The sequence below is a fragment of the Bos taurus genome, chromosome 5, assembly GCF_002263795.3.
Source record: "Bos taurus isolate L1 Dominette 01449 registration number 42190680 breed Hereford chromosome 5, ARS-UCD2.0, whole genome shotgun sequence".
Lineage (NCBI taxonomy): Eukaryota > Metazoa > Chordata > Mammalia > Artiodactyla > Bovidae > Bos > Bos taurus.
This window is the reverse complement of record NC_037332.1, coordinates 33,011,047-33,029,013: the sequence shown is the minus strand read 5'-3', so window position 1 is coordinate 33,029,013 and position 17,967 is coordinate 33,011,047. Positions and strand designations below refer to the sequence as shown.

Below are 17,967 nucleotides of genomic sequence, written 5' to 3'. Positions count from 1 at the left end.
GGATGTTTCCTGCATTTCTTTGTGTAGTCCATAGGAAATTTTTTATATTAGACTACTACAATGCGAAAAATATGCTGCCTTAAGGATTTTTAAACTTGGCAATTTTCAAACTCTTCAAATGTGTGCAATTCTTCTGTTGGTATTTTATTACCCACCCCCCCAAAAAAATCACAAATTAAGCTTGTGGCCCAGTGAAGACAGTATGGATACAAATTTGAATGTGTCCACAGAGATTCATGCCTCCACAAGGAGATTTTAATGGTTTCGTGGAGCCCAGTTTGAAGATCATTAGTCTAAATTCAACTTTCAATTTATACCGTAAGTTTCTGAGATTTTAGCTGTGGCGTATAACTAACTGAATAGCCAAGTGAGAAATAGGGGTCATATGACATATGTGTTGGGATGGGGCAGAGGAACCATGAGGGTTGTTGGAGGATGTAGCCAAACTTACAGAATGACAGCTTCACAGACCAAGGTATACAAAGTGTTTTCTATATTTTTTCTGAATTAATGAACTGCAGAGCTAAGGCCTATATTGCACGTGAGGTTATTGGGGGTGCGGCATTAAAATCGGTCTTTCCAATGATTACTATTTGAAAAACAACTTTCTGTTGCTTTATTTATCATAGAATTTCACAGTACTTTCATATATCTTTAAAAATTTCACCTAAAACCACTTTTTAAAATAATAGGACTGCATGATTTCCAGTAACTTGGCCCAAATCAAAAAGGTCAGTCTCTTGAGAAATCCCCGTCCTCAGAAGAGAAATTTGAATCTTTTGCTTTTCTCTTTCATTTGAAAACTTGACATGATACCAATTTAATTTTTGACAAGATTAAATTCCACTTAGAAAACTAAACAAATATCAAGAATTGGTATGCTGTACAGGTGGGCTCATGAAAAATAATTTTCTTATTTGCACTATCTGTTCTATTAACATTTAAGGGAATCTTAGATAGTTCAAACATAGATGTGATCACCAAAAATGCAGTTAGGAGAAAATGATCTATTTTATATGCCTAGTACAATGTTGCATTAAGATGGTTAGTCATGTGCAAGAAACTTTGAACTAGGTAAAGTACTTCTACAACTAATCAAAACAGCATCCTAATTGTTAGTGATTACCTGTGTGATTTAAGACTTTTTCGTAGGGTCTCTGGAGTAACTGGCCTGTATATCTTTGCCACTCTTCCTGTTACCAAAAATCAATAAGAAAAGCAAAAAGACTAACGTAATTTCTACAACCCACTGATTAATAAAAAACCAAATGCTATGTGTTTGGTTTGTGATAGTTATAATGCATTAGTCAATGATTTTATAAATGATGGTTTATGAAGCCATTAAAAATTAATTATCCCCGAACAGAAATATAAGCAAGATGCCTCAAAATAATTTATTGTAGCATCAATAGTAGCCATTAATAATGTATATTTCTGTCAGAGCATTAGCCAAAGCCCAGATTTTACTCTGAAAACAGAAAAACATGAAACTGCTTACAATTAAAATTTGAGGAATCATCATAAAACTCGTTTAAAAATCGATTTTAATTTGAGGTTGGACTCACAGATTGCACTGATCATCCATTTATCTCCTCTTCCCTCCTCCTTGACTCTTCATACCAGCTTTGATATTTCATTTACATCATCAGTTCTAACTGATATTTTTATGTGTCCACTTTCTTACCCATCCTCTTGAAAGAGACTGCCTTTTTATAACTACTCCTTGCACCTAGGATTATATCTGGTTCTCAATAAATTTCTTAATGAACGAGTCAATTAATCTATAAAATAGCTGTTAAGTTTTTGCAAGTTTGAAGCAAAGAAAAACCCTTAGGCCAAAAAAAATCACTGAACTGATAGTTTTCAAATCTCTTTTGTTTCATTTTTATAAATCAAAGGAGCTTTGAAAATGAAACTTGCCAACTTTTCTTTTTTTTAGACCAGAGAAGATTCAGCTCTCCAAATTATTCTTCATTCACCCCACCCCCGAAAAAATTACTTTGTTTTTTGTTAGGTTTTGTTTTTCATGCTTGACATCTTAGTTTAAATGATTTTTTCCCACGGTCCTGAGGAGGTCTGATTTGTTAATCCTGTTACAGTTGTGACAGGAAGTTTATCAAGAATTTCATGAATTTCCTTTCAGTTTCAGCTTCTAACTGGAATGTTTCTTCCCAGTCACTTCTTCCTCCCTTCTTTTCTACAGTCCAGTCTGCATGTTACATTGCAGAAGAACAGCAAGAAATTCTCAGCTGGACATTTTTGCTTGATTTTGGCTCTAAGCCCTTGTAACAGTATCTGGGTGGGTTAGGTTCACTGGTCAGCATATAAGGCAGCCAGAATTTCTCAAATACTGTGAGGCTCTAAAATCTGTAGAAATTTGTTTTGGCTATTCTAAAACACAGGTCTTTTAATTTTTGCAGGTCTCTTGCTTGAGATCATATCTATCTATATTGAATTGGCCAAAAAGTTCCTTCAGGTTTGTCCACAACAGCCTTGGAAAACCCAAAGGAACTTTTTGATCAACCCAATATCTGTATTCTCACTTGCAGCTCCCCAACCCCCTAAGGTCACATGGATCATCTCCCCTGAGCAGGCGGAGTAAACGATTACCTGTTACTGCTGCTGCTGTTTAGTCGCTGAGTTGTGTCTGACTCTTTGTGACCATGGCTTGTAGCCTGCCAGGTTCCTCTGTCCATGGGATTTCCCAGGCAGGAATACTAGAGTGGGTTGCCGTTCCCTTCTTCATGGGATCTTCCTAACCCAGGAATTGAACCTCAGTCCCCTCCATTGGCAAGTGGATTCTTTACTACTGAGTCACCTGGGAAGCCCAAAGGATTTCCTGTCTATGCTTAAAGGCACACTGAAACACTTTTCTCCCATCTCCCTGACCTGAGCCTGAGCTTTGGGGTTCAGACTGCAGGAGGTTCTGCTCTAAGGGCTATCTCCCACAGGGACAGTTTGCCATCAGTAGCTTTAAATCTTCCCTGGTAGGCTTCCCTGGTGGGCTTCTCTGGTGGCTCAGATGATAAAGAATCTGCCCGCGGTGCGGAAACGTGGGTTCAGTTCCTGGGTTGGGAAGATCCCCTGGAGAAGAGAACGGCTACCCACTCCAGTATTGTGGTCTGGAGAATTCCATGGACAGAAACTTGGCAGGCTACAGTCCAGGGGGTCAAAAAGAGTTGGACACAACTCAGCGACTAAACAGAGTGACTTTCACTTCCATCACATGAAGATCCTTCTTATCTCACAAATCGGGTAACACTTGCCAAGCATTTGGCATGGGTATCTGTTCAAATAACATTAGTTTTGTTTTATTCAAAATCTCACTTGCTTCTTGTCATTTGATCTCTACAGCACAAATAGTGTAACCCTCGTTTACAGATGATTATCCAAGTGTTCTTGAACTTGCTTTATAAATAGTAACTCATATCCACCCTATTTATCAGGACATTGTTCTAACCACTTCTTCAGATCAAATCTCTGAAGTGGGTGCTAAAAGTCCCATTTTACAGTTGAGGAAAATTACAAATGAAAAGCGTTGTTTTTCACAAATATACTTAAGTGCCTCCATTCTCCACAACTTGTAAGCAGCAAATTTGACTCACATCCATGAGTTCAAGCCCAGGGCACTTCACACACAGAGAAGCAATGTATTGGACCTGTAAACACAGTACCGCTGAAGGAGACCGCACTCTGTTGTCACATCTGCCACCCTAGGGGAGGGAATTCTAATGGAAAGGAATGGTGTCCTCTACCCTAGGGGAATAGGACAGAGTATGACCAGAGTCCAACCCAGAGAGGGCACGTAGAACTGGGGTAGCGTTTGTTGCTCTGACATGTCACTCAGTCATGCCTAGCTCTTTGCAACCCCATGGACTGCAGCACGCCAAGCTTCCCTGTCTTTGACCATCTCCCGGAGTTTGTTCAAACTCATGTTCATTGAGTCGGTGATGCCATCCAGCCATCTCATCCTCTGTCACCCCCTTCTCTTCCTGCCCTCAATCTTTGCCAGCATCAGCATCTTTTCCAATGAGTTGCTCTTCTCATCAGGTGGCCAAAGTATTGGAGCTTCAGTTTCAGCATCAGTTGTTCCAATGAATGTTCAGGGTTGATTTCCCTTAGGATTGACCGGTTTGATCTTCTTGCTGTCCAAGGGACTCTCAAGAGCCTCCTCCAACACCACAATTTGAAAGCATCAATTCTTCAGTGCTCAGCCTTCTTTATGGTCCAACTCTCACACAACTACATCTCTGCTTTTTAATACGCTATCTAGGTTTGTCATAGCTTTTCTTCCAAGGAGCAAGCATGGGAACCCTGAAAACACTGGGAAAAGATTTCACTTTACACTTTGGAGACTTGGGTCTGGGGTAGAGGAGTCCTGTTTGCAGAGATCCTGAACGTCCATTGTACCTGCTCATTCTGTTTTCATGGCACTTGAAGGTAGCTGACCCAGAGCCTCTGGCCGTTTCCCGTCCTGGCCTTGAGTCTGCTCTTCCAGATGCTCTGTCACACCCCCCTTCCACATTTCCTTTCTACTCCAACCCTTCTCTGATGATTTCTTCTCTCTCGACTCTCTTCCTCACTGCACACTCAAATCCCAGGGAGCACAAAGGACCAGCCCTGCCTGGCCTAGAAGGTGAAACTGGGTGTCTGCAGCATGAAACCCGGGACTGTCATTGTACGGGAAAGGACCCTGGCACCAGATAGGGCAGGGACTAGCCCAGGATCACACAGCCAGTCAAAGACAGATACAGATACAAAGCTTCCTCTTGACTGGCCGCTTTCAGTGCTCCATTCTGCCTGCGTCTCACTCTGTTTTGGCAGACCTCCAGACTCACATCCTGACCTGGACATGAACAGGCACCCTGGCACACTTGTGCACAGACATGATTCCTTATCGCCCTAGCAGCCCAGCTCTGTTTACAAACCAGTTTCACATCCTTTGTTTATTTGTCTATGGGCTTCCCTGGTGGCTCAAATGGTAAAGAATCTGCCTGCTAATGCAGGAGACCTGGGTTTGATCCCTGGGTCAGGAAGGTCCCCTGGAGAAGGAAATGGCAACCAACTCCAGTATTCTTGCCTAGAGAGAGGAGCCTGGCAGGCTACAGTCCATGGTGTTTCAAGAGTCAGACATGACTGAGCAACTAACACTGTAGCGTTCTCAACTTTGTATTACAGTTATCAATGAATATATCTGATCTGCTCCTGAAAAGCAAGACCAGGTTTTACACATCTCTATATACCCCATGTGGAGCATTTGTTATTGTTGTGTAGTTGCTAAGTAGTGTCCAGCTGTTTGCGACCCCATGGACTGGAGCCAGAGAAGGCAATGGCACCCCATTCCAGTACTCTTGCCTGGAAAATCCCATGGACAGAGGAGCCTGGTAGGCTGCAGTCCATGGGGTCGCTAAGAGTCGGATACGACTGAGCAACTTCACTTTCACTTTTCACTTTCATGCATTGGAGCAGGAAATGGCAACCCACTCCAGTGTTCTTGCCTGGAGAATCCCAGGGACGGGGGAGCCTGGTAGACTGCCGTCTATGGGGTCACACAGAGTCGGACACGACTGAAGCGACTTAGCAGCAGCAGCAGCAGCAGGACTGGAGCCTCCCAGGTTCCTCTGTCCAAGGGATTTCTCAGGCAAGAATACTAGAGTGGGTTGCCATTTCCTTCTCCGGGGGATCTTCCCTACCCAGGGATAGAACCTATGTCTCCTGCTTGCTGGGCAGGTTCTTTACCTCTCCGCCACCAGGGAATCCCCATGTGGAGCATTTAGTCAGTGCTTAGGAAGTGTGAGTTGGATGAATAAGTCAATATAAACTAGTGTGAGTTATATGAATGAGTGAATATAAACTAGAGAATATGCCTGAGCCCCAGTGGGATTTGGAGTTTATGTTTAATTTTGTTGTACTACAATGAGCAAAATCTTGGTTTTAAGCTTTTTATTTGATAGCAGATGTTTTTGAATGAAGATTCAAATAAGCCAATATTTCTAACTGTTCTCTTAGGGGAACACTTTTGTACTCTACCCAACTTCATGTTTTTATTTTTGGGCTCATACTCATTTAAAACCACAAATAGTATAGCTTTTAAAAACCAAATGTGTAATTTATTAATAGCTATCCACCACACCTATTAAAATTTTTACTAATGCATGATAGCCTACAAATATCAAGCCACAGCAGATTTTAACAGCTTCTTTGTAAGTGTGTGAAGGGCATGCCATGTTCCTCCCCATGTGAGACTTAGTATTTTAGTGTGTTTCCAGCGTTTATTCATTAGTGGATATGGCTGTAAATGGCAGCTTGAAATAAACTCAATCTGAAGTTCTGAAGATGAGTTTCACAACTTTTAACAGCTTATTCAGTGTTCTGGGAAAGAAAAAACTTTTTCTCTATACTCTTAGGATTAGTATCTGGGGCCCTGTGAATAAAATTACCATAGATAAATAGAAAAGGCATATAGTTTTTAAATTAATATCTGTGTGCACAACAGTTCACAGAAAAGGAATGGAACTCAAAGAACTAGGTAGACTTGGGCTTATATTACCATTTTAACAGAGAACAAAGGGAATTGTGTTTCAAGGATAATAAAGTGTGGAGAAGGGGATATAAGGGGTTCCTAATGGGAAATAAGGGCTATTTTAGTAAGGTTTGTTTATGCAGACTCATCTTTGTATTGACAGTTCCTTGTTTTCTTCTTTCTTGACGCTTCTCTCCTTGGTCAGGGAAGGGTCACCTTCCTCAGAAAACTTATATCTTGCCTTTAGATACATGAGATACATAGATTCTCATTGGTCTTTAGCTCAATATATTTCTTATGCCAAAGTCAATTTCCTTCAAATAAAAAACAAAGAATATTGCAGCTGAAGCACTTGTGAATTATAATTTTATTTTTTACAAGTTCCATTGATAAGAAACATTAAGTTCTTATTAAAATTGATTTTAAGACTATGTAAAGTATATTTACAAAAAAGAGGACAGGGGAAGCAAGTCCCCCATGATCCTACTATCTATTTAAAGCTGGTTTTGTGTATTTTCTTTCAATGTTACCTATGCATATCTATTGGAGAAGGAAATGGCAACCTACTCCAGTATTCTTGCCTAGGGAATCCCATGGGCAGAGGAGCCTGGTGGGAAGCAACTTAGTATGCATAGCTATTTTACACCATTTCAGTGATATGGCCACATATATGGTATGTAACTTCCTCAGCTAACAGTATATGACACTCCGTGTTCTTGCTTAATCACAATCCTCATTATTTAACCTCTGCAAAGTCTGCCTAACCATTCTTCACTTGTCAGGCATCCGAGTTGCGTCCAGGCACCGGGTGATGCACCTCCAGCTGGGGAGGGCGGAGGCCCTTCCTGGCCATGGAACTTGGGTTTCCTGGGTATTCAAAGTCAAGTCTCAGGCAGAAACTTCCTCTGGGCCAACCAGGGCTTCTGGCTCCAGGCTCCCCTCTCTCCGGGCTAAGGGTAGTGGAGCCCCACCCTTCAGACGCCCCAGGCCAGAGTTCCAGCCCAGTCCCTGGGCAGGCCCACCTTACCGAACCTTCCTGCGTCCTGTCCTGCGCGAGGTTGGTCCCTCCCATGCGTTCTCTCCTTCTATCCTAGCCTTCCGCAGACCCGCTGAGTGAAAGAAAAGAGCTAGGCGGTGCAGACGTCATGGTCCATCTACTGGCCTCCGAAGTGCGGCAGCTGCTCCACAACAAGTTCGTGGTTATCCTGGGGGACTCGGTCCAGAGGGCTGTGTACAAGGATCTGGTGCTCCTGCTGCAGAAGGACTGCCTGCTCACACTCAGCCAGCTCAAGGCCAAGGGGGAGCACACTTTCGAGCAGGATGAGCTCGTGCATGGGGGCCAGCAGGGCCACATGCACAACGGCACGCACTACCGCGAGGTGCGCCAGTTCTGCTCCGGCCAGCACCTGGTGCGCTTCTACTTCCTGACGCGCGTGTACTCCGACTACCTGGAGGACGTCCTGGAGGAGCTGCAGTCCGGCGAGCACCACCCGGACCTGGTCATCATGAACTCGTGCCTCTGGGACATCACCAGGTACGGGAAGGACTTCTGGCCTAGTTACCGGCGGAACCTGGAGAGATTGTTTGGGCGCCTCCGCCAGATGCTGTCCGAGTCGTGCCTCCTGGTGTGGAACACGGCCATGCCCGTGGGCGACAAAATCACCAGCCGCTTCGTCCCGCCCGAGGTCCAGTTTACCTCCTCCTCCGTGAAAATCAGTGTGATCGAAGCCAATTTCTACAGCTCTGCCGAGGCCCAAAAGCACGGCTTCGATGTGCTGGACTTGCACTTCCACTTCCGCCGCCACACAGGGAAGTACCTGCAGACGGACGGAGTGCACTGGAACCAGTGCGCACACCGCCACCTCTCCCAGCTCCTGCTGGCCCACGTGGCCGACGCTTGGGGGGTAGAGCTGCCCCGGCGGGACCCAGTGGACAAGTGGATCCCGGATGGCCCTGGGAGAAGAAGACCTGGCCGGAGGCTTGAGAGGCAGCCCCTGGTCTGCGGAGATCAGCCGGCTTGCCCTCTGCCCAGACCTTTGCCTCTCCCAGGGCGCCAACCCCTGCTCCCCACGCCTCCCTGCCCACCCCTGTTTCCGCTCTTGTCCCCACAACGTCATCCCATCCCCTTACACCAGGTGATGCCTCCATTCCCATTCTGTCCCCAGGAAACCTGTTTTTCTTCAGACCATCCTTTCCAATCGGATCAATTCTCCTTAAACTATTTACATTCAGATGTCCCCCCATCTATCCAAACAGAATTTGCCGTCCAAGGTGACTTTCAGTATGGTCCCCAGCCGCCTATGCCCCGCTTCCCTCCACCCTGTTATCAGCAACGGGTCCCTGAGGTCCATAGGGGTTTTCCCAGGTATCATCCCCCTGACCCCTACATGCCCTGGAGAAGGCGGCCTAAAACTTCCAAGAGAAGGGCCTCAGCCTATAAAGAGCCAAGGCCTCAATAGACTGACTTGGGTCTTCTTCCTTCTCAGGCACATGGACTGAACAGATGGTCTGCCTCTTCCCAAATACACTGACCTCCTTCACTGAAGCCTTTTGTCCATTGCTGTTATCAATAATGGCAGGGAAGATCAGTCTGACACATACATGTTGTCCATGGCCCCTTTCTGCACCCTCAGGTGGGAGGTGGCCAGGCATCATTCCTGCCTTCCCGCTGCTTATTCTCTGTCTTTTTGTAAATATACAATTGAAATTAAAAAGTTGTTTCATAAACGTCATTGTGGATTTCCTGAGTCTTTATTTAATGATGCCTCTCCCTTCTCTTGAGCACTTCATAACAGCAGGGACAATATCTACTGTATGGTCATGGCCTCAAAACTACTCAAAATGGAATTTCACCAAAGGGTTTCCATAAAATGGATCTGATTCCTTATAAATAAACGAAATAACTTTTAACGTTTTGTGGTGCTATTTACCAGAGATTCTCAAAAAATCATGGAATCTTAGGACTGAGAAAACTAAAGACATAAAATTTAACATTTACAAAGAAGGAAACTGAGGCCAGGAGCTGAGTGACTTCTTATAGGTCACCCAGAAAAATCACTTCTCCATTAGTCCTTTGTAGTTTATACTAGTTTCCAGTTTATATTAACTTTCAAACTTGATTTATACCACAACAAACCAAGAAGGGAAGTTTACCAAACATGGTTTTCATGGAAGAGATGATAAAAAACCCCTATAGTTCCATAACCAGAGATTTATTGGTTAGATGTGCAAGTAATTTTTGTATGCAAACCAGAGTGGATGGCATGGTTGTGACTTTATGATTTCTTTAATAGTCTTTAGTTTGGGACTTGAGAAAACTTAAGTTGCACTCAATGGCAATGTATCATAGAGTAAAACTAGGAGCTGCAAGGCACCACCCTGTGTACAAATCCCTTTCTTGCAAATTGCACAGGTGGCCACAACTATCTCTTCTCTGTTTTGTAGGAATGTAAAAATTATTGAGATTGAGCTTTTTCACTCTAGATAGTGAAATATTAATACTTAGATAAAATGATCAAAATAGGACATAACTTAAAATTGTCCAGATTGTGGAATTTTTCATTGAATTGACTGCTTTATAGGTCCTCAGTTGGATCATCCCTAAATTTGACAATGAGGGTAAGGAAACATTATTCTGCAAAAATGGAGTTCATGAAATCTTAAGACATGAGTGAGACCTGCTATTTACAGAAGAAATATATGAAAACTCTTAATCCACTGAAATGAGATTTCTGAAAAATACGGCTTTTTAGCTTACTTTGTGTCTGAAATCCTAGTGAAGTATCTGGCATTTAGTAAGATCTGAATACTGTTTCTTGAAAGAATCACTGAGTGAAAGATGAAGTGAGACTTCCTGGTGAGACTCACTTCCCGGTGAGACTCACTTCCCGGTGAGACTACCTGAGAAGATGATGTAAATTGACATTATCCTTACGATGCACTCAGAAAGACTTTGAGGACTTTACAAAAGTATTGCCTACCAGCCAGAATTTGTCAGAATGTACCAACATAGTCAGGAGAGAGTGGATTCGTCTGACCAGTATAAATGTTCTCATCCCATAGAGATGAGTGCATCAGGCTATGAGATTTGGTAACTTTAGGCAATAAAATGAGCTCATTGTCATCATTCTGGCTTTACAACTCCCAAGCAAAGTCAAGCAGCACTTAGCTGCTGATCTGAGTAAGCTGATGCATTTAGTATTTCTGCTTCCATGAATAAGCCAATGAGTTGGTGGTGTGGTTTATATCTCTTTTGTGAGTTAATATGTTTTCACCCTCCTTAATCTGATCATGCCTCATGAATCAAGGAGAATGAGTTCTTAGATATACAATGCTGAGCACCACACACTGACTCAATGATGAATCTACTGTTATGAATTAAATGACATCAATCACTTAACAGTCCTGTTTCTCTTAGACGTTTGAGAGTACAGGTAAACTCAATTTTCTTCCCACCTGTATTTCCTATGGCTGCTGTAACAAATGACAAAGATGGTGGCTTAAAACAACACATATTTATTCCCTCCCAGTTCTGGAGCTCAGAAGTCCAAATCCATTATCCCAGAGTAAAGTCCTTACTGTGTCTTGTGCTGTCCTACATGATCAGGCTTCTGTTTGTCCCTGAAGCATTATCTTCTAGAACTCTTACTGTTCTTTACACTGTCAACCACACAGGACTTCTTTCTGTTTATATAGCATGTCAAGCTCTTCTATAACTTGGGTCTTTGCACTTGCCTGGAATGTTCTACATCCTCTACCCCCTAGTTCTTTGGATATCTAACTCTTCATTCTTCCACCTGCACCTTCCAAGTCATCTCCTAAGAGGTCTTCCATGACCATTTAATCTAAAAGCGCTATTGGGACCATCATAACACACTCTATTTCCTTTGTTTTGCTCCCCACTCAGGGGCTTCAGTGGCTGCTTGTTTGTTAGCTTCTGCAGGAGTCTTGTTCACCTGTTGAATTCCCAATGGCTGCTAGTGTACCTGACAAAGGTGTTCAAGCATGTTTAGTTAAATGTTCAAGAATACAATGACTTCACATTGTATTCTTAAGTAATAATGTGATTAAATCAGAATTCAGGATGTATTTGATTCCTTTTCTACGGAACTCTCCCATAACTTTACCTAAGTCATCTGGAAAGCTAACACCTCTGGGACTTCCCTACCCCCACTGGGATTTAGAGCCTGAGGGTGCCTTCAGTGGGTGCTTGCAGTTAATTTCATACATACCCTAGCCTTATCTTCCATCTTAGAGCTTTTTTCTTTGCCTATTTTTTGCTATTGTCCTCTTACTCCTTAAGTCGAAATGCAATGCAATGCAATCAAGCTATTGTCTGGTGAAAAGAGCCAAATTATTCAACATTTATGAGAGAAATTATTGCTCTATTGTTAGGATTTAGAATTTAGGGTGCATTTGGCCAAATCTTTAGCCTCAAGAGATGACAGCTTTTTATATTTGACTCTTGTCTCAAGTTTTCTGGGGAAAAAAAAAGGAACTTTAATGATGAAATTAAGATCCATGCAGCGTATTTCTCACAATCTTCTATAATAAGGTATCAGTTCAGTTCATTCATTCAGTCATGTCTGACTCTTTGCGACCCTATGAATCGCAGCACGCCAGGCCTTCCTGTCCATCACCAACTCCCGGAGTTCACTCAAACTCATGTCCATCGAGTCGGTGATGCCATCCAGCCATCTTATCTTCTGTCGTCCCCTTCTCCTCCTGCCCCCAATCCCTCCCAGCATCAGGGTCTTTTCCAATGAGTCAACTCTTTGCATGAGGTGGCCAAAGTACTGAAGTTTCAGCTTTATCATCAGTCCTTCCTTCCAAAGAACACCCAGGACTGATCTCCTTCAGAATGGACTGGTTGGATCTCCTTGCAGTCCAAGGGACTCTAAAGAGTCTTCTCCAACACCACAGTTTAAAAGCATCAATTCTTCAGTGCTCAGCTTTCTTCATAGTCCAACTCTCACATCCATACATGACCACTGGAAACACCATAGCCTTGACTAGACGGACCTTTGTTGGCAAAGTAATGTCTCTGCTTTTGAATATGCTATCTAGGTTGATCATAACTTTCCTTCCAAGGAGCAAGCATCTTTTAATTTCATGGCTGCAATCACCATCTGCAGTGATTTTGGAGCCCCAGAAAATAAAGTCTGACACTGTTTCCCCTGTTTCCCCATCTATTTCCCATTAAGTGATGGGACCAAATGCCAGGATCTTTGTTTTCTGAATGTTGAGCTTTAAGCCAACTTTTTCACTCTCCTCTTTCACTTTCATCAAGAGGCTTTTGAGTTCCTCTTCACGTTCTGCCATAAGGGTGGTGTCATCTGCATATCTGAGGTTATTGATATTTCTCCCGGCAGTCTTGATTCCAGCTTGTGCTTCTTCCAGCCCAGCGTTTCTCATGATGTACTCTGCATAGAAGTTAAATAAGCAGGGTGACAATATACAGCCTTGACGTACTCCTTTTCCTATCTGGAACCAGTCTGTTGTTCCATGTTCAGTTCTAACTGTTGCTTCCTGACCTACATATAGGTTTCTCAAGTAATTCAGTTCAGTTGCTCATTCGTGTCCGACTCTTTGTGGCCCCATGAACTGCAGCACGCCAGGCTTCCCTGTCCATCAACAAATCCCAGAATTTACCCAAACTCATGTCCATTGAATTGGTGATGCCATCCAACCATCTCATCCTCTATCGTCCCCTTCTCCTCTCGCCTTCAATCTTTCCCAGCATCATGGTCTTTCAAATGAGTCAGCTCTTCACATCAGGTGGCCGAAGTATTGGAGTTTCAGCTTCAGTACTTCCAATGAATATTCAGGACTGATTTCCTCTAGGATGGACTGGTTGGATCTCCTTGCAGTCCAAGGGACTCAAGAGTCTTCTCCAACACCACAGTTCAAAAGCATCAATTCTTCGGTGCTCAGCTTTCTTTATAGTCCAACTCTCACATCCATACATGACTACGGAAAAACCATAGCTTTGATGAGACGGACCTTTGTTGGCAAAGTAATGTCCCTGCTTTTTAATAAGCTGTCTAGGTTGGTCATAACTTTCCTTCCAAGGAGTAAGCATCTTTTAATTTCATGGCTGCAATCACCATCTGCAGTGATTTTGGAGCCCCCAAAAATAAAATCACTGTTTCCACTATTTCCCCATCTATTTGCCATGAAGTGATGGGTCCAGATGCCATGATCTTAGTTTTCTGAATGTTGAGTTTTAAGCCAAGTAATACGTTATACCAAAAGCCAAAACTTGAAAGCTATAACTCTATTTTCCCATAAGTATAAGCAAAGCAAGGCCCAGCATTTGAAAACAAATGAAACCTTACATCCTCCTGTAGGATCATGATCAGCCTGGTTGTTCCTGGTCAGCCATAGAGCTCTTGTTTCCGCCCACCGGCCCACCCACTCCACTCCCTATCCACCTCCCCACCTCCCACCGCCTGCATTGCCTGACAGCTTGAGGCAATTTTCATATTAGATTCCAGAGGTATACATAACAGCAGCTCCATCTGTGGAAACTTCAGTTCACAGATCTTCAAGGTGAGTTGTTTTGAAACCTTAGATTATATCAGCGAAAGAATTTACCCTTGTTTTTCTTTTCCTGTGTGTGTGTTGCTATAAACTAGAAACAGTATTCTCAATGTCACAACTTTAAGGAAAGCCATATGACTGCATTTTTAATTGACAGATATAATTTTTCACAAGTCTTTACTGATAAATCTTTAAAGAAACATGTTCTAAAACGTCCCTTTGAGCCATGGTCGCTACTCCTCATGAATTCTATGGGCACAGATGCTTACAAAAGAATTCATTCTGTAGTCACCCCATGTGAAATGGCTTTGAATGTGTTAGAGGCTCTGAGTAGTTCTGTATGAAATAAACTTGGTTAATGTCTTTAATATAGATTTCCAAGATTTATTTAACCACAGACCATTTTCATATCTTTAAAAAACATGTTGGGGAGACTTCTCTGGTGGTCCAGTGGCTAAGATTCCGTCCTCCCAATGCAGAGGACCCGGGTTTGATTCCTGGTCAGGTAACTAGATCCCACATGCCACAAGAAAGATTGCTAAGATCCCATGTGCTGCACCTAAGACCTGGCACTGCAGGTCTTTAAAGATTCAAATCAAATTTTAAATTGTGTGCTCCTCTGATTAGCATGATGAAGTTTCTCATCCAACCCCAACTCCCCTGGCTCTACTCCACCCAGGATCTGAGTCATCCATTGGTCCAGTGTATCCAGCCCATTGGTCATTTAGTAGCAGTCTGGATTATCAGATCAACTGTCACTCTGTTGCAGTACTTGTGTTCAAGTGTCTTTTATTTTACTTAACAATGGCCCAAAGTACAAAAGGAATAATGCTAGCAATTTGGATATTACCTGACTGTGCCTAATTTGTAAATTTACAATTTTTAAACTTTGTCATAGGTATGTATAGAGAAAAACATAGTGTATATAGGGTTCAGCACTATCCAAAATTTCAGATATCCACTGGGGGTCTTGGAACACATGCCCTGCAAGCAAGGTAGAACTCCTGAATTTGGTTACAGCAGCTGAACTGAGATAGCTATTCAGATTGGGACCCACTAACTGTACAAAAAAGATCTTCACGACCCAGATAATCACGATGGTGTGATCGCTGACCTAGAGCCAGACATACTGGAATATGAAGTCAAGTGGGCCTTAGAAAGCATCACTACGAACAAAGCTAGTGGAGGTGACGGAATTCCAGTTGAGCTATTCCAAATCCTAAAAGATGATGCTGTGAAAGTGTTGCACTCAATATGCCAGCAAATTTGGACAACTCAGCAGTGGCCACAGGACTGGAAAAGGTCAGTTTTCATTCCAATCCCAAAGAAAGGCAATGCCAAAGAATGCTTAAACTACCGCACAATTGCACTCATCTCACACGCTAGTAAAGTAATGCTCAAAATTGTCCAAGCCAGGCTTCAGCAATATGTGAACCGTGAACTTCCTGATGTTCAAGCTGGTTTTAGAAAAGGCAGAGGAACCAGAGATCAAATTGCCAACATCCACTGGATCATGGAAAAAGCAAGAGAGTTTCAGAAAAATATCTACTTCTGCTTTATTGACTATGCCAAAGCCTTTGACTGTATGGATCACAATAAACTGGAAAATTCTTCAAGAGATGGGAATACCAGACCACCTGATCTGCCCCTTGAGAAATTTGTATGCAGGTCAGGAAGCAACAGTTAGAACTGAACATGGAACAACAGACTGGTTCCAAAGAGGAAAAGGAGTTCATCAAGGCTGTATATTGTCACCCTGTTTATTTAACTTGTATGCAGAGTACATCATGAGAAATGCTGGGCTGGAAGAAACACAAGCTGGAATCAAGATTGCCGGGATAAATATCAATAACCTCAGATATGCAGATGACACCACCCTTATGGCAGAAAGTGAAGAGGAACTCAAAAGCCTCTTGATGAAAGTGAAAGTGGAGAGTGAAAAAGTTGGCTTAAAGCTCAACATTCAGAAAACGAAGATCATGGCATCCGATCCCACCACTTCATGGGAAATAGATGGGGAAACAGTGGAAACAGTGTCAGACTTTATTTTTCTGGGCTCCAAAATCACCACAGATGGTGACTGCAGCCATGAAATTAAAAGATGCTTACTCCTTGGAAGGAAAGTTATGACCAACCTAGATAGCATATTCAAAAGCAGAGACATTACTTTGCCAACAAAGGTCCGTCTAGTCAAGGCTATGGTTTTTCCAGTGGTCATGTATGGATGTGAGAGTTGGACTGTGAAGATGGCTGAGCGCCAAAGAACTGATGCTTTTGAATTGTGGTGTTGGAGAAGACTCTTGAGAGTCCCTTGGACTGCAAGGAGATCCAATCAGTCCATTCTGAAGGAGATCAGCCCTGGGATTTCTTTGGAAGGAATGATGCTGAAGCTGAAACTCCAGTACTTTGGCCACCTCATGCAAAGAGTTGACTCATTGGAAAAGTCTCTGATGCTGGGAGGGATTGGGGGCAGGAGGAGAAGGGGATGACAGAGGATGAGACGGCTGGATGGCATCACTGACTCGATGGACGTGAGTCTGGGTGAACTCCGGGAGTTGGTGATGGACAGGGAGGCCTGGCGTGCTGCGATTCATGGGGTCGCAAAGAGTCGGACACGACTGAGCGACTGATCTGATCTGAAGAATCAAACATTGCTTTAGTTATTATGTCTCTGAATTTCTTTTAATCTAGAAGAGAACCCAAACACTCCCTTCTTTTGTTTTTTTTCATGGCATTGACTCATTGAAAACATTTGTCCTGTAGAATTTTCCACTGAGCTAGTCTAATGATTTCTTCGTGATGTCATTTAATTTTTACTTTATCTCCTGTGTTTCCTATAAAGTCAATGTTAGATCCAAAGGCTTGATTTCAACACAAGTTAAATATTTTTGGTAGAATAGTTCACAGGCAAGGCAGTGAGCTTCAAACTGTACAGCTCAGTGGACGTATAAGATGGTTCCCAGTATTCTATGCTGAGATGGATCACCAAGTAAAATGTGACGGTTGGATGCCTTCATTTTAAAGTTCTGTTTTTCTGGTACTTCCCTGGCGGTCTTGTGGTTTTAAGACTTTGTGGTTCCAGTGCAAGGGGCTTGGTTAGGAAACTGAGATCAAACATGCTGTGAGGTGTGGCCAGAAAATTGTTATATTTTCCTACTTGGAACCAGCAAGTGTCTTGTGGGTAATGAATTGGTACATAGTCAATATTCCAGTTTCTCATCAATTCACTAAATGGTGAATTTATTAACGCCATATCACTAAATGGTGTTAGCACACATGGATGATTCTTACATGAAAAGGAGATTTAATTACGTGTAGAAAAATAGTGACTTTTCTGATCTTACCATTGCTTTACACATTTCTTAGTTCAGCATTCTTTTGTAAAGAAGAGATTTCCTCCATCCACAGGTGCTATCTGCTTACTCTGAGATACATTTCCTACAGAAAAGCCTGGTCACCGTAAGATATGATAATGGATACAACTGGACTTTATTCTCAGACCCCTTTGCCCACCCCACCTTCCATCAATCAGCTAGAGCTCTGTTGACAAGGATTCAGACACAGGAAAAGCCGTAACAGTGATCATCTGAAATGTGATTCTAGATGGAAGCCAGGTATTTGAAACAACCCAATAAAAGCCCCACTATCAACCCTGGAAAATGAGCTCAGGGTAGAACAACATCAAGAACATAGACCAGCTGGAGATGAAGCTGCAAACACTAGACAAATGGTTCTGGTTTTGCAGATGGAAGGGAGACAAAGTTTGGGGATTAGCTTATAAGACTGTACAGCCTATCCAATGCGTTAGTTAATAAATGGACAATAACTCCTTTGCATGTGAAGTCATCTTCATTTTGGTATTGTATCTTACTTAATTGACCAATAAATAAGTGACTACACAT

The 17,967-nt window shown here is 42.7% G+C and overlaps 1 protein-coding gene and 1 pseudogene across 3 annotated transcripts in view; both read left to right on the top strand.

Annotated features, from left to right (window-relative positions):
• The window catches only part of PCED1B (PC-esterase domain containing 1B), a 150,052-nt gene extending 140,797 nt beyond the window's left edge, over nt 1–9,255 (top strand). For all 3 annotated transcript variants that reach the window (NM_001101207.2, XM_005206403.5, XM_024992042.2), the window contains 1 exon segment: nt 7,618–9,255. In NM_001101207.2, coding sequence (NP_001094677.1) covers nt 7,669–8,982 — 1,314 coding nt within the window. In that variant the 5' untranslated portion in view covers nt 7,618–7,668 and the 3' untranslated portion in view covers nt 8,983–9,255.
• The window catches only part of LOC132345271 (large ribosomal subunit protein eL37-like), a 109,080-nt pseudogene that overhangs the window by 5,219 nt on the left and 85,894 nt on the right, over nt 1–17,967 (top strand).